Consider the following 27,970-nt stretch of genomic DNA (forward strand, 5'->3'; position numbering starts at 1 on the left):
AAATGATAATATAACCTTATGTAAAGTTTTTCGTTTAAAATACTTGACCAAACAGTGCACATTTGTTTCACTTTCATTGTATTTTGCACGAGGGGTAACCATTATTTGATGCAGTGCTACGCAGACAACAAAAATATTTTGGAATATAAACAGCAAAATGTACATGTCCATGTCAAAAGGAGATGACTCAAAAGAATGACGACATGTAGGTAAGTTATGGATTCTTCCAAACCATATTGATGCACTGGGCAGCAAGCATGTAAGAACAGATGAATAGTGGTTCAACGTACTTCAATTACAAATCATAACACACTACTCTGTTAATGCAATTGCAAGCTACAGTGCTACGCGATTACTTACAATTACTCAGACTGGTTATGCTGAAAGACGTAGTGACAGAGGAAAAATTCATGCTTCCACAATCCAATAGTGCATAACACATGTAGGCCTCGTTATTCCACCTTCATAAAGATTAATGTACAATGACAGTCACATCCATTTTCATTCTATTCAGTAGTAGATGAAGTGTTCTCTTTTTCATGAGATCATTCTCTAAAAAAATTCTACAGAATATAATAAAAATGCTTAAGTACAAGCTAAGCAGAAGAAGAAACATGATTCAATGTGCATTTACAGATGTTTTTCTACTTTCATCATCAATTTAATGTTAAATGCTGAGTCAATAAAAATATGATCTCTTGAAACTGAGAAATTACACTCACTGGCAACTTGCGCAGTGAGTTGCCTGGAAATGTTCACAAGCTGGTTACCAACAAATTTCTAACTGGTATTGTCATGTGCAGCATACCACTGCACAATATAGGAGGTGAATGCCCAGCAATCAACTTCCAATTTGTGTAGTAAGTAATTCCCCTTTGGGTAGTCTAGCAGTTACTACCCCCAGAAATAAGTGATCATCATTTAACCAAACCGTTGACTACACACCATTCCATTCAGCAAGAGAAAGCCCAAGACAGCTGGCAACATTGCTGTCAACTTTCAACTGCAAAGTGCATAAGGCTGCCATCAATACTGACTGAAAAACAGCCACCTACAACTCCATCAACACTGTGGTGCCACTGTTGTTGTTGTTGTTGTTGTTGTCGTCGTCGTCTTCAGTCCTGCGGCAGGTTTGATGCAGCTCTCCATGTTACTCTATCCTGTGCAAGCTGCTTCATCTCCCAGTACGTACTGCAGCCTACATCCTTCTGAATCTGCTTAGTGTATTCATCTCTTTGTCTCCCTCTACAATTTTTACCCTCCACGCTGCCCTCCAATACTAAACTGGTGATCCCTTGATGTCTCAGAACATGTCCTACCAACCGGCCCCTTCTTCTTGTCAAGTTGTGCCACAAACTCCTCTTCTTTCCAATTCTATTCAATACCTCCTCATTAGTTACGTGATCTACCCATCTAATCTTCAGCATTCTTCTGTAGCACCACATTTAGAAAGCTTCTATTCTCTTCTTGTCTAAAAATATTTAGCGTCCATGTTTCACGTCCAAACATGGCTACACTCCATACAAATGCTTTCAGAAATGACTTCCTGACACTTAAATCAATACACGATGTTAAACAATTTCTCTTCTTCAGAAACACTTTCCTTTCCATTGCCAGTCTCCATTTTATATCCTCTCTACTTCGACCATTATCAGTTATTTTGCTCCCCAAATAGCAAAACTTCTTTACTACTTTAAGTGTCTCATTTCCTAATCTAATTCCCTCAGCATCACTCGACTTAATTCGACTACATTCCATTATCCTCATTTTGCTTTTGTTGATGTTCATCTTATATCATTCTTTCAAGACACTATCCATTCCGTTCAACTGCTCTTCCCAGTCCTTTGCTGTATCTGACAGAATTACAATGTCATCAGCGAACCTTAAAGTTTTTACTTCTTCTCCATGGATTTTAATACATACTCCGAATTTTTCTTTTGTTTCCTTTACTGCTTGCTCAATATACAGATTGAATAACATTGGGGAGAGGCAACAACCCTGTCTCACTCCCTTCCCAACCACTGCTTCCCTTTCATGTCCCTCAACTCTTATAACTGCCATCTGGTTTCTGTACAAATTGTAAATAGCCTTTCGCTCCCTGTATTTTACCCCTGCCACCTTCAGAATTTGAAAGAGAGTATTCCAGTCAACATTGTCAAAAGCTTTCTCTAAGTCTACAAATGCTAGCAACATCGGTTTGCCTTTTCTTAATCTAACTTCTAAGATAAGCCATAGGGACAGTATTGCCTCACGTGTTACAACATTTCTACGGAATCCAAACTGATCTTCCCTGAGGTCGGCTTCTACCAGTTTTTCCATTTGTCTGTGAAGAATTCGTGTTAGTATTTTGCAGCCGTGACTTATTAAACTGATAGTTCGGTAATTTTCACATCTGTCAACACCTGCTTTCTTTAGGATTGCAATTATTTTATTCTTCTTGAAGTCTGAGGGTATTTTGGCTGTCTCATACATTTTGCTCATCAGATGGTAGAGTTTTGTCAGGACTGGCTCTCCCAAGGCCGTCAGTAGTTCTAATGGAATGTTGTCTACTCCCGGGGTCTTGTTTCGACTTAGGTCTTTCAGTGCTCTGTCAACCTCTTCACACAGTACCATATCTCCCATTTCATCTTCATCTACATCCTCTTCCATTTACATAATATTGCCCTCAAGTGCATCACCCTTGTATAGACCCTCTATATACTCCTTCCGCCTTTCTGCGTTCCCTTCTTTGCTTGGAACTGGGTTTCCATCTGAGCTCTTGATATTCATACAAGTGGTTCTCTTTTCTCCAAAGGTCTCTTTAATTTTCCTGTAGGCAGTATCTATCTTACCCCTAGTGAGATAAGCCTCTACATCCTTACATTTGTCCTCTAGCCGTCCCTGCTTAGCCATTTTGCACTTCCTGTCGATCTCACTTTTGAGATGTTTGTATTCCTTTTTGCCTGCTTCATTTACTGCATTTTTACATTTTCTCCTTTCATCAATTAAATTCAATATTTCTTCTGTTACCCAAGGATTTCTACTAGCCCTCGTCTTTTTACCTACTTGATCCTCTGCTGCCTTCACTGCTTCATCCCTCAGAGCTGCCCATTCTTCTTCTACTGTACTTCTTTCCCCCACTGCTGTCAATTGTTCCCTTATGCTCTCCCTGAAACTCTGTACAACCTCTGGTTTAGTCAGTTTATCCAGGTCCCATCTCCTTAAATTCCCACCTTTTTGCGGTTTCTTCAGTTTTAATCTACAGTTCATAACCAGTAGATTGTGGTCAGAGTCCACATCTGCCTCTGGAAATGTCTTACAATTTAAAACCTGGTTCCTAAATCTCTGTCTTAGCATTATATAATCATCTGAAACCTGTCAGTATCTCCAGGCTTCTTGCATGCATACAACCTCCTTTTATGATTCTTGAACCAAGTGTTAGCTATGATTAAGTTATGTTCTGTGCAAAATTCTACCACGCGGCTTCTTCTTTCATTTCTTCCCCCCAATCCATATTCTCCAACTATGCTTCCTTCTCTTCCTATTCCCACTATCGAATTCCAGTCACCCATGACTATTAAATTTTCGTCTCCCTTCACTAACTGAATAATTTCTTTTATCTCATCATACACTGCTTCAATTTCTTCGTCATCTGCAGAGCTAGTTGGCATATAAACTTGTACTGCTGTAGAATGCGTGGGTTTCATGTCTATCTTGGCCACAAAAGGCGTTCACTATGCTGTTTGTAGTAGCTTACCCGCACTCCTATTTTTTTATTCATTATTGAACCTACTCCTGCATTATCCCTATTTGATTTTGTATTTATAACCCTGTATTCACCTGACCAGTAGTCTTGTTCCTCCTGCCACCGAACTTTGCTAATTCCCACTATATCTAACTTTAACCTATCCATTTCCCTTTTTAAATTTTCTAACCTACCTGCCCAATTAAGGGATCTGACATTGCACGCTCTGATCTGTAGGACGCCAGTTTTTTCTTTTTCCTCCTGATAACTATTTTCTCTTGAGTAGTCCCCGCCCGGAGATCCGAATGGGGGACTATTTTACCTCCGGAATATTTTACCCAAGAGGACGCCATCATCATTTAACCATACAGTAATGCTGCATGCCCTTTAGTGGTTAGTGTTACAATGCCAGATCAGTCAATCACCCAGACTGTTGACCCTGCAACTACTAAAAAGGCTGCTGTCCCTCTTCAGGAACCACGTTTGTCTGGCCTCTCAACAGATACCCCTCTGTTGTGGTGGCACCTACGGTATGGCTATCTGTATTGTTGAGGCACGCAAGCCTCCCCACCAATGGCAAGGTCTATGATTCATAGGGGGGGGGGGGGGTGCTATTATAGAAACATAAACATAATTGCATTATGTGATTGGTCGCAGTAGGTACATACAGCAACTATGCAATGCACAATTAAACTGTCACCTATCATCTCTGGCTGAATGGAACTATATCTTTAACCATAGATTTTATTGTCTACCATTTTGAATGAGCTAAAGATATAATGCAAAGCCAAATAAATGACAAATCACACAAAAACACAGATGATCCTATCACTTTGGTACATAAATATATAAAAATAATGGAGAAGTACAAAAACTGATTAAAATATTAAAGCAAATAACACTCATATTATTGGTTGAAAGAGTGTGTACATCCTCAGCTAGATTAAATGAAATCTGTTTCTTAAAATAATAAAGTTGTGCAATTAAAATATGATGTATCAAAACTAGTAAACTGCCTCCTGACAGTTTGGTTTGATAGATATTTCTCTGTGTAAGCAAGTATTTGGCAAAATGTTTTCACCAGGCTTTACAGAATAAAACCATGTTGTGAACAAGCCTGCAACATCACCACTCTGTATATGGGGAGTAAACGATAACTTTTTGCTACATACCACAGTGGCATAGGTATAGGTATAGGGGAAGTTGAGAGGACACTTGTGGTCTATCAAATCAGGAAACAAACCTAAAATTGAGTCACAATGTACTTGTGGGCAATGGTGCAGCATAATGTTCTGCCTTCATGCCATTAATATCCTTACAAAGAGTGAGAGACATGGAGAAGTCCAAGCTAAGCTCTCCCGTTAGCAGCACAAACTGCGAATTATCCCCTCTCGTGGTGAGTGAGCCACTAAAAAGTGTGGCACCAAAGTAAATTATTCACAGTCAGTGAATTAGTGGACATGCATTTGTGCTGTGTGTTTAATATTCAAGGATGATTTTAGCAAGAAAAAGAAATAAGTTGCAAACAAGTACAATCTACTAAGCCAGTGGCTTAGGACTGTGAGAGTGTATTCAAAATCTCAAGCAATGTGCATGCACTGCAGCTTAGGTATCTTTTGTTGGCCAATTTGAGGTTGTTTCCCAGCCTGACAAACTACAAGTGTCCCTTATCAAACCGATTGTGTTGACTTCCCCTATACCACTGTGGTACACTATAAACAGTTGAAACTTCCTGGCTTTAATTCTGCCAGTAAGCTGTGAGGACGGGGTGAGAGTCGTGCTTGGGTAGCTCAGCCGGTAGAGCACTTGCCCGCGAAAGGCAAAGGTCCCGAGTTCAAGTCTCGGTCCAGCACACAGTTTTAATCTACCAGGAAGTTTCATATCAGCGCACACTCCGCTGTAGAGTGAAAAATTTCATTCTATAAACAGTTATTGATTATACCTTGTAGTACTTTGTACACATAAGGAGGACAGGTGGCAACTGGAGAAGGTAAGATCATTTTCCTCTCAGTAAAGACTCTTGTGTTACAGTGTTCATGCATGGACTTAGTGTCCAACACAGAAAATTCATTGGGGAGGTGGGAGGTGGATTACCAAACAGGCATGACTGTCACTCTACCTCCATACATCACTGAATGGTTCAACTATGTCGTGTAACACAAATTTTAAAATTTGTTTTTAGTATGAACTCACCAGGTTTCCAGGTTTAACCTCAGACAGTAAAAGCCAAGTCTATAGAAGAATCCGGATTTGAAACATGTAACAAGAAAATGCAGTATCCTATGACTACAATATCAATGTCACAATTAGTATCCACCAACTAATACAAATATCTGGGTGTAACATTTTGTAGGGATATGAAGGCGAAAGATCACACATGCTCAGTCATGGATACAGCAGGTGGTAGGTAGATTTCCATTTATTGGTAGAATGCTGGGAAAAGGCAACCAGCCTACAAAGGAGATTGCTTACAAATCACTCGCGCAGTGCATCCCAGAATACTCCTAGGTGATATTGAACATATTCAGAGAAGAGCAACATGAATGATCACAGATCTGTTTCATCCATAGGAGTGTGCCACAGAGACGTTGAAGAAACTGAACTGGCAGACTCTTGAACGTAGGTGCTCTCAGGAAAGCCTACCTACAAAGTTTCGAGAACTGGCTTTAAATGATGGTTCTAGGAATTTTATTAGTATTGTTCCTTACATGAATGGAATGGGAAAAACTCTAATAGCTTCCGCCATGCACTTCACAGTAGTTTGGAGAGTATAAATGTCTATGTAATATTTCTCTTTTCCTTATATTCCACTTTCACTTTGTTTCCCACAGAGACTGAGAAAAAGTCACACCACTAGACACTGGCTATCAGCATGAAATAATGGCAATGGATATGGAGGTGGTGGTGGTGGTGGTGGTGGTGGTGGTGGTGATAATGGGGGAGGAAATAGTCATAATCTATTTTATCTGCTTTCTTCTACAACCTCACTTCATTATTTGTAGGTGAAATAATAATGGGTGTATTGGTGGACACTGCCTATGTCCTCCAGGAGTAACTAAAACTAAATGGTGGAGCTGTACCCACACAGTGATGAACAGAACAGATAACTTCAAGAAATCAAGAACTTTATCTAGAAAGATCAAATGAATTGAACACACATTATAAATGTTTTCATTTAAGTACAGGCTGGTTGCTGGGAATACCATGTGATTCAACCACACAACCTGCCACATGGGTAAAATAATTTGTTCTCTGATGTGTAGTCAGCATACCTGTGTGTCCATAATGTGGGATATGATGTTGTCTATGTCCACTTTATACTCTACAAATTACTATGAAGTGCTTGGCAAAGGGTACTTCTATTCTATCATGTACTACAGTTTCTATCCAGTCCATGTGTAGTATATTAATAACCTGATAGATCATATCAATAGCAATCTCGACATGGAAAGAACAATTGCTTACATGCTTCTGTGAATCCTGTAATTAGCCTGATCTTGTCTTCACAGGTCCTACGAGATTTCTGTCTTAGTACTTGTGTCTGAAACTTTGTAAGTGTTTTTTTGTCAGATAGCTGGCGTCGATTTTCAAGTGTTCACCTATTCACATTTTTCAGCATCTCCATGATATCTCCAGTGGGTCAAACAACAAGCATATTACCATGTGTGCTGCCCTTCTTTTTATACAGTCAATGATATTTGGTATGTGTCACATACTTGTAAGCAATATTTCAGGATGTGTTGCACAAGTGTTCTGTAAGCATTCTTTTTTGTAGACTGTACGCAATTTCCCAGCAATCCACCACCAAACTGAAGTCTGTCACCTGCTTTACATATTATGAGGCCAAATTGATCATTCCATTTCATCTCTCTACAAAATGTTATACCCAGGCATTTGTAGGAGCTGACTGATTCCAATTATGTCTCACTGATACTGTGTAGTCTTAAGGCACAGTTTTTTTGCATTTTTGAAGTGCACATTTCTGAACATTTAAATCAAGTTGCCAATCTCTGCACCACATTAAAATCTTATCAAGAACGGTCTGAATGTTTATGCAGACTTTTTTTCAAATCATATTTCACTGTAGATAACTGCATCGTTAAAAAAGCCTGAGGTTAGCAATATTAGCATTATCTATCAGGTCATTAATACACAACATGAGCAGCAAGGTACCAACACGCTTCCCTGGGAGCACATCTGAAGGTACTTATATATTTGTCATCAACTCACTGTCTAACAGAACATGCCACATTCTAGCTACCAATTGATTTCCAATCCAATCATAGATTTTGTTCGATACCACTTTCATTAGTACGTGCTGATATAGTACTGAACCAAATGCTTTTTGGAAGTCAAGAAAAACTGTGTCTACAGTTATCTGCTGTGCCTCTAAAAAAATAGTTTTATGTAAATGTATAAAATTTTCCTCAGCCTCTGCAGTTAGTTTTATCTTTATCATGCTGCCTTTCAAACAAGATTTTAATGAAACTATGAAAGGGTGCAGAAATTTTGAGATTAAAAACCCTGATATATGTGTGAAAGTTATCACCCTTAAATTTCTGCTCCCTCAATGTCGAGTATGAATGAGTCAACACATCAAGTTCTAATATCATTCTTGTACTGATTGCATATGACATTTGTCTTAGTGTGAAATTTTATATCTTCTGTTTGATGTATTTGTTGGGCTAAGGGCAGCAATTAGGTTGCAGCAGCCAACATTTTGACATCAGAGCAAGTGCAGCAGAAAAATCTCATCGCCAACCACAGCTTCTAGGAATACGCCGAATGGAAAATTCTGTGAACCCAAATTAACAATGGAAAGGAAGAGAACATAAATCTTGAATGCATAATCAATCCCCCTCTCATTCAAAGTCTCTTGCTAACCCTCTTATGAGAGTATCTTATGAGAGATCACTTGTGTACCCAAGTTTGGGAATAAGATACTTTGTTAACACTAACTGCAAGTGTACTGCTTTGAATAGACTTAATAAACAACTATTTTTGTGGTATACTATGCTTCATGAAATGTACGAGAGTACTGCATGACAAACCCTGGTCACAGCTGAACACAGTTTCATTAATACAAATTCACATGACATCACTGTAATTATGTGGTGTGGAGGGAAGGGAAGAAAAACTTTATTCTTTCCCTTATTGCTGTATCATTCGCTTTCTGATAATGCAATTCCTATCCTTTCATTATTAGCATTAGGTATAAGGATACTACTCCCCTTACTCTTCGATCAACCTGCTACATACTTTATGGACAGCTTCACTACAATTAAAGTTCATTTAGAGTTACGTTTGATTCCTAATTTACAATTTTGCCGACATTTATTTGCAGAGAAAAGGTTTCCATTTTTTCTTCCGTGACATAGGTTAACGAATTTTGAGAATTTCATTCTAGAATAAGCTGAAACATAAAAATTCCAGTATTTTTATCATAACTTTTAACAGAATATGAAAGCTATTCCTCAAATTTCTGTATTAAGAAGAAGCTGGGAGCAAACTGAAATGAACGTACATCGTAGAGAAAACAAAGCCTTTAGAAATGCAACCAACTGTTCTCAATTGCTACCATTATGAGCCGAACCACAATGAGAAATAGGTCATGTTATGGGACGTTCTATTCGAATTACAAAATCAGTTCCTGAGAACATCATAAACACACGGTAATTAAGAACATAGTTCTTATTTCTTGGATTGCCCAACACTATTGTACCAAGCACTACAACAAGAATTTGTCTAATACATCTTTGATTTGGTGATTAGATATGTAGCTCTTAAAGAAATTTTTGAAGAAATTCAGAGAACATTGGTTTTGTGTCAGCAATTATACAATGGTTGCTCTCAAGCTGCTTATCACTTAGAATTATCCTAGTGTAATGTAAAATTCCTTTCTTTGAATACTTTCTTCATAAGTGATAATTTCCATAACAATGACTGTGTAACTAAAAACAATAAATATTGACAACATAAAAACACAATTACAAATTAATAAAGATGATGTTCCTACATCATCAGCGACTAGACAGAATTACTTAAAGGTGCATAGTAAGTGATCCCATGAGTTAGCACCAAGATGAAATTGTAGTGACTGGTCTTGTGCCTCACAGGAATTATGAGGAAACGATTTACAATTGTATACAATTTCAACAGCACAAGATGGCTGAAATCCTTCTAAAGCAAAAGTGCCTGTGTCCAATGTAAATAGTCTAGCTTCTTCTGTTACAATTTCCATTGTTGTTGTTATGGTCTTCAGTCGTGAGACTGGTTTGATGCATATCTGTCCAGGTGTACCAGAACAAAATTTCTTACAATGTTGAATTCTGTCTTTCACTGTGGCAAGTTCCAGGCTTCTCGATCAGCTTAGTACAGTAACAGTTAACAAGGAGTCTACAATAGCACTCTGCTAGAACACAAAAACTGTGGAGCTTCTGCATGTCCTTAAGGAAAATGACATGCAGAAATGTTTTAAACTGTGGAAGAAACGAACATAAGTTCAATTATACTAACTGCTCATCCACTGCCACTGAGGTTATTGATTTTAAACTTACAACAGTGTAGGGACACAGTTCAAGGTTAAGAGAGCCTTGCACTAATAAGATATGGCAAACAGTTCCTTAATGTAAACAGTCAAGTTTCTTATTTATTTTACATTATATGACAATAGTAGAATATCTTCACTGATCAGTGTGTTGCAGCAACAAGGGCAAGGGAACGCAAGATGTACATTTTATGGGCACAAATACTGCCACTGAGATCACCCTATAAAATATTCTTAATTCTGCAACCCCCATGATTACATGGGTATCCCCACTCATGTCGATTACACCAATACCAAGCTTCAGTCTGAAAAACTGCACAGTCTTCATCTTGCAATAAACGGTAAATCTCTGTAAAGTAAGGAGATCATTTTTCAGTATCATAATGATCTTTCCTGCATGGCAAATTTCACAATGGAACAACCTGGTATGTATGTCAATCCAGATCTGACTGTTACTAAGAAAAAAATATATGTAGCTAGCTGATTGCCAATAAAAACTGGGTCATCAGCCAGCCTTATTTTTCCACAAAATTTGCACCACGTCACTCATGTGATCACCTGAGTTAATGAAGCTAGCCTACAGGGTCACTGGTCCCCACATGCAGAGGATATCACGCTAATATGGTTCCACCAGAAGGAACAGGATAGTCAGCCAAACAGATCCTTAAATGATTTAAGTAGTCCAATGAAACAGTGACTCGGGTCCAGAGGAATACAATGTACCTCTTGTTAACATGTGGGTTGGAGATATGATCATGAATAGTCATCATCAAGAAGTTTCTAGTGTAATAGTTAGTTATAGCCTGTAAGCTGTTAATGGGTATCTCTAAATTAGTTACCCCTTTAGTGAATCTCACTTTGGCGCAGAAAGAAGGGAAGTACACAGGTATAAACTTTTAACAATCTTCTAATAGAAATTAGATGTGCTGTGTCTTCCAACCAAGACACAGCCAGAGCAAAAGCACCACAAGTGCAAAGATGCAAGCTGGTGCCAGTGCCAAAGACACTCGTCACTTGCGCAAGTTCCACCAGCACCACGGACAGTGCTGAGGATGAAAATATTAACTTTGCCTCGGCCAGTTACTGGCCGAGTACAATCTGCTAATGACCAGACAACAATGGACAGAAGTCTACTTGGATGATAGAAGAGCAGCTCTCGCCGACTTGGTTATAGATCATCGTCCAGGACTGACTTAGACATGGAACGTTGTTTAGTGAACTCTTAGAAGTGAACAGACAGTTGCTGTAAATTGCATTTGTTATGTACTTAGCACTTAGCCACATACATACAGTGTTGCAGGCTTCATTATTCGACAAGTCACAAAGATAAGTTCACCTTTTTAACTCATTTGTGTGACTTTGTTACTAATTTGTTGGAGTGTTGTTGAACCTTTGCTCTCGTATCCTGTTACCCGACCTTGGGGCATAGCTGTGTAATAGGGCCAGGTAGAAATTGTCTTAGTGGTGTTCTGCACCAGAAGCCATTTCACGAACACTCAAACTTGGCGTACTGTAACAACAATGGCAACATTCGGCCTCCACAGCAATAGTGACAAGGCCTTTAAAAAACTGGGGACGAGGGTTTACAAAAATACGTCTGCCACAAAATGGAAATGTTTTCACAAATACAGATTACAGTAATCTCTCTTTGACTACTCCTATACTATAGAGGATTCTTCTTATAAATGTAGCATATGATGGTTATTTACAGTTTTTTTCCATAAAAAGATTTCCTCTGCAGTATGCAAATACTAGTTAGGGAGAAACAACTTCATTTACAACCACTTCTGCTGCCGGTCAGATATATTTCCATGGGGATATGTATAGGATAGCCACTTAGTCTCACCAAGTTTTTCCAGATTGATATCCCGAATTTTGCTGAAAAAGTTATGTAATATATATGGGCAAGTTTTACTCTAAGTTTTCATGGGCACATATGATTTCTCTCTCTTCTTCTTCTGGAGTTGCCACATCATTTATTAGTGACTGTTCAAAGTTCAGCTGGGATTAATAAAGAAAAATTAATATAAATGAATTTACAATAATTCTGTAATACTATGTCACAACTGTTAAAAAGAGAGCCTCTGAGGCAGCCAAACTTTAACATTAATTTCTTCAGTGGCAAAACTCTGAGCCGACAAAGTACGTTGCATTATGTCTTCTTCCATGACCTGATCTTGGACTAACAGTACTACAGAGAACAGTAAATGTTTGATTAACTGCATTATCGTACGAACAGTTTAGAAAAGCAGATATGAAATGTATTGAATATAGCAGGAACTATGTCCTTATGGCTGATTTTCCTTATGTCAGCCTAGTTGGCGTTGTTTAAAAAGTAATGTACGTGAAAATAGTCTACACGGTAAGTTTTCTAAACGTTAATTTGTTAGTTAATGCTTCAAAAAGCGATTTAAAGTATTATTGTGCTGTGGGTAAAAGTACGTTGGGGTAAAACGATATCTACTTTTTTTTAATTATCACATACGGAGATGTCCACTGTGTCCTTTTTTTAAGTGCGCCGCCCCAAGGTAAAGTTCTCGCACAGCATGGTCTAGACTTGGACAAGATTATTATGGCATCAACTGCAATTTATTGCGACCCGGCATAGTTAAGACAGGCGCAGGCGTCAGCCGTTGTTCTCTAATCAGAATCGGTACTTTAGAACGCGGCCGCCTCACGGGCGTGTTACGCGACTCTTTTACATGCATTCGAAACGCATTTCCTCGTGAGGGATCTGTGTTTGTTTTGCACAAATGCTGAAACTTTCCATTTACATCCACATTCTCAAGGCACTTCTGAAAACATTCCGAAGTATTTTCTTTACATAAGTAAGCCAAATTTCGTCGTGAGCATTGAATATTCACGCCAGGAGCAGACGCAATTTCATTTTTTCAGAACAGAGGTAAAAATAAGATTTTACGCAATTTTTAAAACTACATAGAGCAACAAAGGCAAAGAGAGCCGCGCCAGATTATGGACGTTAAAAACAATTCTGCTGTAGGATTTTTTCAGCCTTACTGTCAAAATAAGGCATTTCGAAACAGAACTGGAAAACCGATGACTTAGATTCTTCAGTACCTGAGGCAGTTTGTGTCTAAATAATCATCCAGATACTGAAACATGAATATAAAACAATATTTTATCCACGATCAGTTTCGGTCCTTTAAGGTTCAATGCTGTCTCGGGACCCCTGACATGTTACTAGAAATGGCCTTGGGGGTCGAAACTGATAGTAGTCCAAAATAAAAGTGCAACTGATGACGTTTCCTTCAAAACCACTACAACAGCTGCGGAATCGTCATCAAGATGTTCTGAATGCTGTACAAAAATTTTACAAAACAATAGTATATTTGCAGTTTTATCTGCAGTTCTGCATGCTTAAGCTTATGTCCCCTAGATATCCCATCGTTAGCGTGGGCTGCCGCCATTCCATGCCATGCCACTATGGGATACGGTAACAAACTACATGAGAAGTTACAGCAGGAATACGCTTCGAACTCTTGTCACTGAAATGTAACATCAATAGACTTTGATAGCAAATGATCCACCATGTTTCAAATCACATGCTTTTCATACCATGATCACTGCTATCTGTGAGCAATGCTTTGTGAGACAGTAAGCAAAGCACTAAACTGAAGAGAAATTAGCAAAGGAATTGAGAATCCTGGATATTTAATGTTGTTGTACAAAAGATGCAAGTTCAAATAACGATCCGTATTTTTATTTAAAAAAATTAAAAGTCTACCTTGCTTCTGTGTGAATGGTAGCTACGATACATGACAATTTCTCACACTAACTTTTCACACTCACAATCATACTACGAGAATCGGTCTTGGAGCCTGAGAACTCGACGGGTTAACACGAAGATTCCCGAAGTCAGCGTGCGGACCGAAGTTGACAAGCGAGAAATATAACAATTCAATGTGCTTCTTTACCTTTCCTATGCGACTACAAAACAGACTGTTTATGAAGCATAATCTCAACTGATTTATATTAAAATGATAATACGTTTCCTTCGTCAACGAACAACGATTCTAAACGCCCCTGTGTCTCCAATTTCGTGGAGTCACCTACGAGGGGGCTTCAAAAAGTTAACAACATGTCATCCCATGAAGACCATTACCCAAGAGTGGCGTATTGTCAGAAGAGAGTTCATGTTGTGGGTTTCCTTAAGAATCACTTTTGCTGCGGTACGGAAAACAGGTGCATCACAACGTGGGAATTAAATGTCGCGACAGCTGGAAACTTACTCCAAAGCTGAAGTAAGCGGGACAGTACCATTCTTGTGGGCAAAACGTCTAAATTGCACACAGATTCACCGTGAAATGTTGGCGTCGCATGGTCCAAACGTAACGTCACAACCAGCTGTAGTGACATGGTGCCAACAACCTGATCAATGCCGCACAGACTTGGGTGATGCTGATCGGTTAGGAAGCCCATCGAGATTTACCACAGACAATATCCAGGCAATCGTGGAACCGATTTACAACTATCGTAGATGCTCTGACGATGAGGGCGTTGACACAGTGGCTCAAGATTGGTCCCGTGACCAAGGGGCTGATTTCTGTTGTCGAGGAACTGAACGATTTACAACATCCCGACAATTGGTGGCTGTGCTGAAAAACAATGTAGTGTATCTGCCACTGTGAAGTGTGGTACAGAATGCAGCAAGTTACTCAGCTTGCCATAATAATCTGTAACTTACTTTTTGAAGTTCCCTTATAGAATACCCGAAATTTCAGCGACTTTCTCTAGTGAAATCAATTTCCCTGACAGTTCCATGTTTTCTACACAAATTGCCAGCCAGAATAAACGCCTCTGCAATCTTTTGTTCAATTGAATCATTAATTATCGTAAATTTTATCGTGAATATGATCTAGGGAATTTGGAACTAACCCAGACAAACTCATGTCATTGATTACGGATATGTCAAAGAAAATGAATAATGGCTAGCAATTCTGTTGTGAAAATATGTATCTATGTGGCAGATGTATGTGAAGGCACGACCTACGCGGTGCAGAACTGTTGGGCAATCTGTATATATGATTTCCGAACAGAGAAAGGAACAATTGTCGGTGAGCACATAGTTGTATAATATCCATCGGGACAAGGTATATATCCAGATGCATTATGTGCGGTGTACACGCCATAAGGTATTTGCGAGAATGGCCAAATTCGAGGATTCGGTGGAGGTAGGTGTATGTCAGAACGAGTAGATTATACACAGACTGATGTCAGAATTCTGGATCAGCGTCGCTTCTGTGAGGTTTGTATCCCCTTACTGGGAAAAGGAAATAGTGTTTCTGAGGTTCCACGTAACAATAAACGTGTAGAGTATACTCAAGTGGTAGTTGGTCGCTTGCGGTCCATAAAAGGACAATCATCATTTGCGTCAGGAGGCTGTCTACAGGGCTCGTCCGAAAGGAACCAGAATAAATATGGTCCCACAGTGGTATGTCGATTCTAAGAGTCGTATGCTGATGAGGGTACAGACACAGAGGCCTGGAGTAAGGTATTGAGTTTTAAATGTCACTTCTGCTAAAAGCTGACCTCTGGTGGTAGCCATTTCAGATTAGCTATAAATACTAGTCCTAGAAAATATGCCTCTGCTATGCTTCGTAAGGTAGGCAGTACAAATTCAACAGGTAGACCATTCCCGGTCCATACTCTGCCATTGGTAGCGCCCGCTGACGTCACCAGAGATTTAGTGCTGCGAATTACAATTCACCGTTGTCCTTTTTTTATAGGCGGCAACCACGACGTTTCTAATTATTTGTCGTCCCGATCATAATCAATTACGGCATACCTTTTAGCTCTGATACATTTTAAAACTAACTACGGTTCTCCTCGGTGGATCTGAATGTGTTACACTGTAACAATATTAAAAATAGAATGAGACTTCTCAAATTAAAAGAACTTTGCAGTGATGTCTTACCATCCCACAGAATTGCGTACGTTTAACAATTAAAATAATTATCAGATCAACATAAATACTATTTTCACCACAGTTATGTTTCACATCATATTTGTCATGCATTTGTTGGAGCAGTTTGTTTAATCTGTGACTGCCAAAAAAAGAGACGCAGTCCAGAGCTGATTTCTTCTTGCAGCATTCTTAACAGCCCTCCATTTCACTTTTCTATTTAGACGTATAATCCGAAACGAAGTACTGTCTTCACATTTTCTTAAATGACTGTTTTGTTAAGTTTGTCAAATTGATAACATATATGACTTTCCATCGCCTTTTTGGAATTTCTCCGTGGAAAGTAGAGAAAATGTGCTCGAACTTTATCAACACAGTCCGCCACTGCTTAGGAAATGGATGTGCGACCTCCTTTAGAAATCATTATAGTTCAGTCTTGATTTGCAATTTCTTTTGCGACAAGTTGACAACTTACTGTTTGACCTCTCAGTGAACTGACAATGTTCTTGCCTTTGAACGCAAGGCTCAGGTACCGTGTGGCACATATTCAGCGAGAAATTCTGAATTGTTGAAGTCAATATTTAGAACCAAGTTATCTTTGCTTCTGTCTCTCCTACTATTACTGATTAAATTGGCGCCTAGTTTGATACATACCCGACTGGAAAGAAAAATTTTGTTATCTGAACTGGATTCTTAGCTACTAACATCAAGGACAATTTCTCTCCAAGCAGCCCATTATCTGAGGGAGGCAGAAACACACTTGTCCCTGCCGTTCAAAGCCTCGTCAAAGCACGAAACAAGTTGTGTGTGATAAGATGGGTAATAATCTTGATTGGAACTGGAACAAATATGTTTAAAGCCTTGTACGAGGTATCTGTTCTTTCCTGCGACAAAATGAACGTTGATGGTCGAAGAAGTTAAAAATGCTGAGGTACTTCTGGCGCTGACTGACCGCAGCTTATTTGCGCGAGAACGGCAGACAATACATCTGCATGGCAGAGGATATGTCTTATTGTACCAGTTATTATGATTTCATACAGTTCCATTCACTTATACACTGATGAGCCAAAAAGCCATGACCACTGCCCCCTGCGACGTCGAATGATGCGTTGCGGGCAAGTGATGCAGTAACAGAAGTATGCAAGCGAAGCAGAGAGAGATGGGGGATCTCCATAGGGAAGTATGGGCTGCAAATGGGGAAATCCACTGATTGTAAGATAAGCGACTTCAAGAAAGAGCAGATTATTACTACGCAAAGCCTGTGAACGAGTATCTCAAACGACGAAGCTGGTCGAATGTTCATGTGCTACTGTCGTTACCGTCTACAGAAAGAGATAGGACAGTGACACTACCACAAGATGCTGAAAAGTTGGACGTCCAAGCTCTTCACAAAACTTAGAGAGTTCGGAGGCCTGTCTCCTTTGTAAAATAGGGCAGATAGCGATGTGTGGCACCTTTACCGGAAGAGCAAAATGCTGGTGCACATACCGATGTTTTGGAGCACACTGTCCATCGCACATTGTTGAAGATGGAGCACCTGCAGCAGTCCACCCATTGTGTTCACATGCTGACTCAACGACATTGTCAATTACGATTACATTGGGCACAGGAACATCGAGATTTGACTGTCTATCTATAGGAACAGGTCGATGGTGGTCTCCACAAATGCTGTCATCGAGGTGAATGGCAGCTCGAAACGTGCAGCACGCCAAGAATGTATGCTGGTGGGAGCAGTATTATGCTATGGGAGATATTCTCCAGCGCTTGCATGGGACCTGTGGTAGTAATCAAAGACACACTGGCAGTTGCACACCACCTGCATCCCTTCATGCTTGATGTCTTCCCTGATGGCAACAGCATCTTTCAGCAGTATAATTGTCCATGTCTCTGAGCTAAAACCGTGCTGCAGTGGTTTAAGGAGTGTCATAAGTGAATTCTATGGAACCCAACTGTGTCGCTACTGGGCGTCACCATGTACACACATCAGCAGCCCTTTGTTTAGCGAATTACGTGACCTGTGCCTAGACATCTAATGCCACATACCTCCACAAACCTACCAAACAAACTTTCAGATCCATGATACGCAGAATCAGTGATGTATTTCCATTCCAAAGAAGGACAGACAACCTATTAAGCAGGTGGTGATAATGTTTTGGCTCATCAGTGTACAGCACGAGAAGGATGACATTTTAAATGCCTCTGTATGCACTGTAATTAGTTTCATCTTGTTTTCACAATCTCTATGGGTGCAATACATAGGGGGTTGTAACATATTCCTAGACTCATCACTTAAAGTTGGTACTAGAAAGTTAATGAGTAGGTTTTCATGGGCAAGTTTGTGTCATCAGGCACATGCCAGTTTAGTTCTTTCAGCGTCTTCATGACACTAAAATGTAAACTTTCACGGCCGGAAATATCATGTCCATTATAATTATCCGGGCTGTTATGCCGTGGTCGGTTGATGAATTCTGAGGTGATTCCCAACGTTTCGTCTCCGACTGCGGGAGACGAAACGTTGGGAATCACCTCAGAATTCATCAACCGACCACGGCATAACAGCCCGGATAATTATAATGGACATGTCTTCATGACAGTCGCTCGCAGGTTGAACAAACCAGTGACTATTCATACTGCTCTTCTCTGTATACGTTCATCCGTTCAATATACTCACTACTCCTTTGTGTTATGGGTCCCAGACACTCCAGCAATATTCCAGGATGGACTTAGACAAAGAGCAGACCCCATAGAAAATCTTCAGAAATTATAAGTAAGATAATGTCTTTTCTCTTCGGATTACTAATTTTCATGATACATCATACAGTTAGTGCAGTTCAGCATGTAGCAATTTGTTTTCCTTCAAAAAATCTAACAGGATGGTGAACACACGAGAACAAGTAAAAGTTCTCAAATCTTGCCAGGAAAAAGATAAGGTGGATATTCCCAGTTTTGACTTCCAACAAAATCTGCCATACCCTTTACTCCCCATGAATGAAATATTATACCTCTGTCAACTATGAGAATTCAACTTAAGTATTCAGATTGAAAAAACAACAAAAGTACAATGTTTACGTGGGATGAAACATACGGTTATAAGAGTGTTAATGAAGTTATTTTGTGTCTAAACAGGTACATGACAAGTACATCATCACCACAAGTTGATACATTTTACTTGTTCTCTGATGGCTGTATTGGGTAGAACAAAAATATGTCAATGATTCATTACCTAACAACTTTAGTTGCTTCTGGAAGATTCAAGTACATCAGTCAACACTTTCCCACGAAAGGCCATAGCTTTCTTTCATGTGACGCCGACTTTGCAAAAATAGAAAAAAATTAAAAGAAAGAAAGAAAAGGTAGAAACTCCTAGAGATTAGGAAGACACTGTAGAAAATGAGGCACATTTCAATGTGGTAAGGATGACAGGTAGTGGTTTCCAGGAATACTAATGACATTTAAGTCAGTATTACAAAATGTCAGTAAGAAGAGAGGTCAGAAATTTTCTAAGTATAAAATATTTAAATACACTTATAAATATCAGGAAAAAGTTGCAGTTGCAAAAGCAATGGGAGGAACAGGCTTCACAATATATTCCTTGATGAAGGATCCCTCCCAGCAGATCACTTGCAGCACTAACATTTTACACCAATACACTACCCATAAAATCAGAAAAGCTGGAAAATCTGAAACATCTAACATAGTACTTATCACCAGAGGATGCAGCATTTTATTTATTACTCACAGGATATTCCCAACCTGAAGCGACAGCGTCGCAATCAGAGGAAGAGGAAACTACATAATGAAAGAAAAATTAGTTCTTTTTCATTGCACTAAAAGTTATATACCTTATACTTCTTCAATTCCAAAGATTATGAAGTTTCAGTCATATACAGGGTGATTATAATTAAAGTTAAACTTTCAAACCGGTATTGAAATAACACCACCGGTCAGAATGACATCAAATTGCAATGGAATATTACCAGAGAAGGTGGAAAGGTATGGCAGAAGAAATAGTTACAAAATGTAGCAATAGATGGTGCTGTAAGCGTCACAATTTAATAGTGGCTGACTACAAATGACAAATGAGTCATACAACAACGCGTAAGGTGTACGTTTGATGTTAAACAAACTGTACTACTCAGTGTACATGGGTGTGCAGATGTGATACTGTTAGTTATGTAAGAACATGGCAAGGTCATATCACATCAGATGGAAAAAATCGGTTTTTAATTGTCCTGAGGCCAAAAATCGCATAAAAAGTATCAATCATGTCAGTTTTTAATTGTCCTGTGGCCAAAAATCGCATAAAAAGCATCAATCAAAATCAAATAAGATTATTAATTTCCGTGTGACTGTGGCAAAACATGTTGCATATGTTGTCCACCGTTTTCTGCAACAAGTTGAAATCTAGAAACAACACGTTCCACGACTGATCGAAGTGTTTCTGGGATCACGTTCAGAATGTGTTGTGCAATGCATGCCTTCACTGCAGCTAAGTTTGCAATTAGAACACTGGACACACCTTTCAGATAACTCCACAGGTAGAAGTCACACAGATTAAGAGCAGGTGATTGGGACGGCCAGCCTGTATGTAAATAGCAGCTGATAATGCCAGCATTTCCGAAACAGCGCTTCAGCAGCTGTCTAGCTGGATTTGCAATGTTCGGAGGTGTGCCATCTTGCATAAAAATGATACTCACAGTGCTTAACACTGACGGTACAGATAACAGGACCGGAAGCACCTGTCTCTTCGAAGAAATATGGCACTATGATAAATGATGCCGTAAACCCACACCACAAAGTGACCTTTTCAGTATGAAGTGGTACTGCTGTGGATTCTATTGCCCATATTGACAATTTTGTGTATTGACATATCCTGTCAGATGGAAGTTTTGTAGGATTTTATGCACCGTGTTCACGGGTATGTCCAAAGTTTGGGCAATTATCCATGCACTACACGTTTGCACACCACAATTCATCTCCTCCTGCATTTCTGTGGCCACTGCTATCACTGACTTCGAATCAATTCATTTCCTTCCTCTACCAGATTGCACACCAAAAGAACCCGTATTTTCGAATTATTTTCTACAGACCCATGGCAGTCATTGGACCCACGACTTTTTTCAAACCCCTTCAGTGCCCAGAACTTCTGCAGAGTGATGTGTGCACAGTCATCATTCTTGTAATACAGCTTTACAAGCGGAGCATGAACCTGCATTGTGATAGTCATGGCGAACGTCGCTGACACGAAAGGAGGAAAAGCCGTGTACCCGGCACGTTTATACCAACTTCACTGGGTCGTGCGCATAACAGGTGTTTTCATTTACGTATTCTGACACATACAGCACCACCTATTGATCTCTTTTTGCACTGCTTTTTCTTTTTTTTCTTCTGCTATGTGTCTTCACCCTTCTCTGATAATACTCCATTGTAATTTGACATTATTCTGACCAGTGGTGTTATTTATACAGCATTTTGAAAGTTCAGTTATAGTCACCTTGTATTCAATGCCATAAACCAAGTTAGGATGTAAAAAAAATATAATTAAAAATAATGTTTCTTTCACCAATATCTATCTTTTTACCATGCAATAAAAAACATTCCAAGTCCATGACTATGTGTTAATCATTTTCTCTCAAATATACACTCCAAGTGTGTGAAATTTGCAGGGAATATAAAAGTGAGCAATTCATAAGTGAAGACTAAAAACTACGCTGATAATGCAAAACCATCTCCAGTTATAATATTTTTCGCCTCTCCTCAAATATGTTTTCAATTGTCAAGTTCTATGAGTAATACAGCAGTGTAACACTTAGTCAAAACTGTAAGGTTTTGAACATGATTCACATTTTGCATATTCCTTTCAGTTGAATGTACGCTTAAATATTACAAATTTTGTGGGAGATATTCAAAATATTATGAATGAGATTTCTTTCTCTTCCAGGAAAAATTTTCCACTTTAAGTTTTCATGTGGAGATTTCTTGGCAAACGATAAGGTACAGTTCTTCCAGAGCTTTCATGCAATGAGATGGTCAATATGCAGATATGTGGGACAGAAGTGTGTGTCTCATTGTCACTATCCACTTATATATTATTTGCTTTTAGAAATTGGTAAGGTACACGTATATTAAGACACTTTTTAATGTTTTGCATATTACATCTTGCAAAGACAAGTTTTGATCAACAAATTAAAGAGCAATTTACCCTTTGAAGACAAAAGAGGAAAGCATTCCAGCTGGCCTCACACAATCATGGATAATGAGAGTCTTAGCAAAGAAACACACAGAATAGTTTCCAGAACAAGAAAGCCACTACTGCAGGTGTGAAAGCGTTGCCCAAAATGTAGCGTATGCCCTGCCGATACTGGAAAAAGCAAAACAATGCCTATGAATGTGGCTGTGTATCAATCTTCAGCAGGTACTCTTCTGCCCACCATTGAACCATTTTCTGTATTTTATCAATGGCAGCATTCTGTTTACAACCTGGCAGTATATAATGCAGGCAGTAATATTGGTTTCATGCAGTTTTAGCATGAAATCATTGCCAGGAGATGCGCAGCAGATACACTTATTCATTCGGAAGTACAGGGTGTCCTACTCAAACCTCCCTGATTTCAAGGACCCAAGAGAGAAAAACCACAGTAGATATCACAATGAAAAATGCACCATATTGTAGAGCATCTCAAGGAATTTATATTGCCACATCAGAAGTGCAAAGTATCGTCGCCAGAGTGCAGCATGGTCGCATGAAGTGAACAACTCTCCAGCAGCGCGCGCAAGCAGTAGGGTGGTTTGCAGAAACAAAATTGCCAATTACTGGGCAAAGAAATTATCATTGTTTGTATGAAAGTGATCCAGCTGATGTGAAAACAATTAAGGAATGGTATAAGAAGTTTCTGGCAACAGGAAGTGTTCTGAAACATTCTGGCGGTGCATATTATGGAGTTTCAGAAGAGACAGTGGAGGAAATCAGACAAACGTTTCTCAGAAGCCCACGGAAGTAAATTTGTCAAGTACCTAGGCAACTAGATGTACCTTTATCAACATTGAATCGTGTAGTTCACCAATGTCTTTGTATGTGTGTGCTTATTACAAAGTGCACATTCTGCAACATCTGACGCTGACAACAAACCACGCTGACAACAATTTGTTGCGGATATGCTGCAGCGTATTGATATGGGTGCCAGCATCCTGGAAAGATGTTTATTCTCAGATGAGGCAAGCTTTCATCTATCAGGAAGGATTAATAGGCATAACACAATATTTGGATTTGGAATTTGCAAAATCTACACATTGTCATCGAATATGATTGTGATAGCCCTAAGCTAAACATCTGGTGCAGGCTAATGCATGACAGGATTGTTGGACCGTTCTTTGCGGAGCAAACAGTGAATGGGTAGTGTATCTGGACATGTTGGAGCAGTCTGTGTACCCTCAGATACAAGACTTGCAACCCAACATCATTTTTCAACAAGATGGAGTCCTGCTGCAATGGTCAATGGCTGTTTGCAAGTTCCTGGATAGGAAATTTCCCAATCGTCAGATCGGACACGGAGGACTCATTGTCTGGCCACCACGTTCACCCAACATTATGCCGCCTGATTGCTTCATGTGGGGATCCGTGAAGTGTGTATGTGACCAGAGTGGACGGTATTTCTATGTTGCGACATTGTATTACCAATGTAATTGCAACAGTAACAGAGAAAATGTTACTAAGAACTTGGCAATAAATTGAATATAGACTAGATATTTTTTGTGCTAAAAATGGTTCACATGTAGAGGTGTATTGATGATAAATAAGTAAATTCTTTGAGATGCTCTACAATGAGATGCATTTTTCATTGTCTTCTCTACTGCGGTTTTTTTCCCATGGGTCTTTGAAATCAGGGAGGTTTGAGTGGGACACCCTGTATAATCTTACACATTCCACTCCTCTTACTATGGTGAGGTTCGGAAACTAATCATATGGTCTGCCCACTGTATTTGGCAGAAGAATCTGCAGATGATTTCTATTTATGAAAAATCCGATCGTAAATATTTCACAGTGAATTTGTACATTTGTCTGGCGAAACCAAATGAAGTGAAATGCTGGATGTTGTTGTTGTGGTCTTCAGTCCTGAGACTGGTTTGATGCAGCTCTCCATGCTACCCTATCCTGTGCCAGTTCCTTCATCTCCCAGTACCTACTGCAACCTACATCCTTCTGAACCTGCTTAGTGTATTCATCTCTTGGTCTCCCTCTACGATTTTTACCCTCCACGCTGCCCTCCAATACTAAATTAGTGATCCCTTGATGCCTCAGAACATGTCCTACCAACCGATCCCTTCTAGTCAAGTTGTGCCACAAACTCCTCTTCTCCCCAATTCTATTCAATATCTCCCCATTAGTTATGTGATCTACCCATCTAATCTTCAGCATTCTTCTGTAGCACCACATTTAGAAAGCTTCTATTCTCTTCTTGTCTAAAATATTTAACGTCCACGTTTCACTTCCAAACACGGCTACACTCCATACAAATACTTTCAGAAACGACTTTCTGACACTTAAATCTATACTCGATGTTAACAAATTTCCCTTCTTCAGAAACACTTTCCTTGCCATTGCCAGTCTCCATTTTATATCCTCTCTACTTCGACCATTATCAGTTATTTTGCTACCCAAGTAGCAAAACTTCTTTACTACTTTAAGTGTCTCATTTCCTAATCTAATTCCCTCAGCATCACCTGACTTAATTCGACTACATTCCATTATCCTCATTTTGCTTTTGTTGATGTTCATCTTATATCCTTCTTTCAAGACACTGTCCATTCCGTTCAACTGCTCTTCCCAGTCCTTTGCTGTCTCTGACAGAATTACAATGTCATCAGCGAACCTTAAAGTTTTTACATCTTCTCCATGGATTTTAATACCTACTCCGAATTTTTCTTTTGTTTCCTTTACTGCTTGCTCAATATACAGATTGAATAACATTGGGGAGAGGCTACAACCCTGTCTCACTCCTTTCCCAACCACTGCTTCCCTTTCATGTCCCTGAACTCTTAGAACTGTCATCTGGTTTCTGTACAAATTGTAAATAGCCTTTCGCTCCCTGTATTTTACCCCTGCCACCTTCAGAATTTGAAAGAGAGTATTCCAGTCAACATTATCAAAAGCTTTCTCTATGTCTACAAATGCTAGCAACGTCTGTTTGCCTTTTCTTAATCTAGCTTCTAAGATAAGCCGTAGGGACAGTATTGCCTCACGTGTTCCAATATTTCTACGGAATCCAAACTGATCTTCCCCGAGGTCAGCTTCTACCAGTTTCTCCATTCGTTTGTAAAGAATTCGTGTTAGTATTTTGCAGCTGTGACTTATTAAACGGATTGTTCAGTAATTTTCACATCTGTGAGCACCTGCTTTCTGTGGAATTGGAATTATTTTATTCTTCTTGAAGTCTGAGGGTATTTCGCTTGTCTCATACATCTTGCTCACCAGGTGGTAGAGTTTTGTAAGGACTGGCTCTCCCAAGGCCGTCAGTAGTTCCAATGGAATGTTGTCTACTCCCGGGGCCTTGTTTCGGCTCAGGTCTTTCAGTGCTCTGTCAAACTCTTCACGCAGTATTGTATCTCCCATTTCATCTTCATCTACATTCTCTTCCATTTCTATAATATTGTCCTCAAGTGCATCACCCTTGTATAGACCCTCTATATACTCCTTCCATCTTTCTGCTTTCCCTTCTATGGTTAGAACTGAGTTTCCATCTGAGCTCTTGATATTCATAGAAGTGGTTCTCTTTTCTCCAAAGGTCTCTTTAATTTTCCTGTAGGCAGTATCTATCTTACCCCTAGTGAGATAAGCCTCTACATCCTTACATTTGTCATCTAGCCATCCCTGCTTAGCCATTTTGCACTTCCTGTCGATCTCACTTTTGAGATGTTTGTATTCCTTTTTGCCTGCTTCATTTACTGCATTTTTATATTTTCTCCTTTCATCAATTAAATTCAATATTTCTTCTGTTACCCAAGGATTTCTACTAGCCCTCGTCTTTTTACCTACTTGATCCTCTGCTGCCTTCACTGCTTCATCCCTCAGAGCTGCCCATTCTTCTTCTACTGTACTTCTTTCCCCCACTGCTGTCAATTGTTCCCTTATGCTCTCCCTGAAACTCTGTACAACCTCTGGTTTAGTCAGTTTATCCAGGTCCCATCTCCTCAAATTCCCACCTTTTTGCAGTTTCTTCAATTTTAATCTGCAGTTCATAACCAATAGATTGTGGTCAGAGTCCACATCTGCCCCTGGAAATGTCTTACAATTTAAAACCTGGTTCCTAAATCTCTGTCTTACCATTATATAATCTATCTGATACCTTTTAGTATCTGATACCTTTTAGTATGCTGGATGTGCAGATACTTATTTACTGTAATTTCAGTAGGACCAGCATTAAAATTTTCAGTCACCTCCTCCTCCTCCCCTTCTTCTTGTTACAAAATATGCAGAACTGCATATACTCTATGCATCAAGAGAGCCCAAATAGTTAAGCATAAAGCAGTTTTTCCTTGAAACTTCCTGGCAGATTAAAACTGTGTGCCGGACCGAGACTCGAACTCGGGACCTTTGCCTTTCACGGGCAAGTGCTCTACCAACTGAGCTACGCAAGCATTCCAGTTTTTCCTAGTTTAAAATTTGCTTATAGGTGCAACACTGCTCTAGTGAACTTCTGAATTTACAATTTTCTATTATTTACATTCATTCCTATTATGAGTAATTATTTTTCTAACAAAATTACTTTAAAAACATTTGGTACTATTTTTATAAAACAAATTGGAATTCTGTCACCTGCATAGACAACCAGGCTAAAAAACTTTTAGTAAGAAGTTTTATCTGTTAATTGCAGCAGCTGCTAACTTTAGCAATAAATTTCTCTGCGACAAAATTCCAACAAAGCTTTTTTTCGTACTACATTTTTAACTGCTAAATAAATAGCAGTAACTGCATTTAGTGTCTTATTTGCTAGGGCAGTGATACCCACTCTGTCAGTCATTCTTATAAGTTAATAGTTTTTATCATTTTTCTGTAATAGTAAGCCTTAGTATCATGAGATCTGCTTCACATTCACTCCAAAATGAATCTAAATCTTTGGCTACTTCACCAGAAGCAACAGATGAAATTTTCCTGAAAATAGGAGGAATTTCATCTTGGATTACATTTTAAGTACTTGCCACAAAGATAAATATGCCATTATTATTGGATGCATTTTTGTCATTTTCCCAGAATACAGTGACATTTTCAGATCACTATTCACCACAACTGAACACAAAATAGCAGGATTGTTATCTTTTTCTATAAGCATGAAACTGGTGGCAGATTCTAATTTTATCATAACCTAGTGGCTGCTTTTAAACACAGGACGCCTAAAAGTACACAAAATATGAAGAGTTGAAATTATATATAAATTAGTCTCTGGCTGCAAGACTAGCCTTCAATTTCTTTATTATGGTGATATCTATTTTGGGGCTTCCAGCTCCATGCTCTGATGAACTTTGATATATGCATGTAATACGTTAAACAATGGAAACTCTAGGTAGGAATATCAATAACGTAGGAAAAGACAAGTTGCTACTTACCTTAAAGATGACATGTTCTGTTGCAGACAGGTACAATTAAGAGAGACCAACATATAGCTTTTGACCACAGCCCTTACCAGCAAAAAGAGAAACACACATTCATACATACAAGCAAGCACATCTCAAACACACGAGACAGCCAATTGCAGCAGCTTGGGCTAGAATGCAGCCATCA

At 39.2% G+C, this 27,970-nt stretch overlaps 1 protein-coding gene across 1 annotated transcript in view; it reads right to left on the reverse strand.

Moving 5' to 3' along the window:
- The window catches only part of LOC124544891 (E3 ubiquitin-protein ligase AIRP1-like), a 34,087-nt gene extending 19,986 nt beyond the window's left edge, over positions 1–14,101 (reverse strand). Inside the window, exon 1 of the mRNA XM_047123620.1 lies at positions 14,017–14,101. Coding sequence (XP_046979576.1) covers positions 14,017–14,049 — 33 coding nt within the window. The 5' untranslated portion in view covers positions 14,050–14,101. The remainder of the gene's footprint in view (positions 1–14,016) is intronic.
- Positions 14,102–27,970: the final 13,869 nt, after the last annotated feature.

This window comes from Schistocerca americana, chromosome 8 (genome assembly GCF_021461395.2).
Source record: "Schistocerca americana isolate TAMUIC-IGC-003095 chromosome 8, iqSchAmer2.1, whole genome shotgun sequence".
NCBI lineage: Eukaryota > Metazoa > Arthropoda > Insecta > Orthoptera > Acrididae > Schistocerca > Schistocerca americana.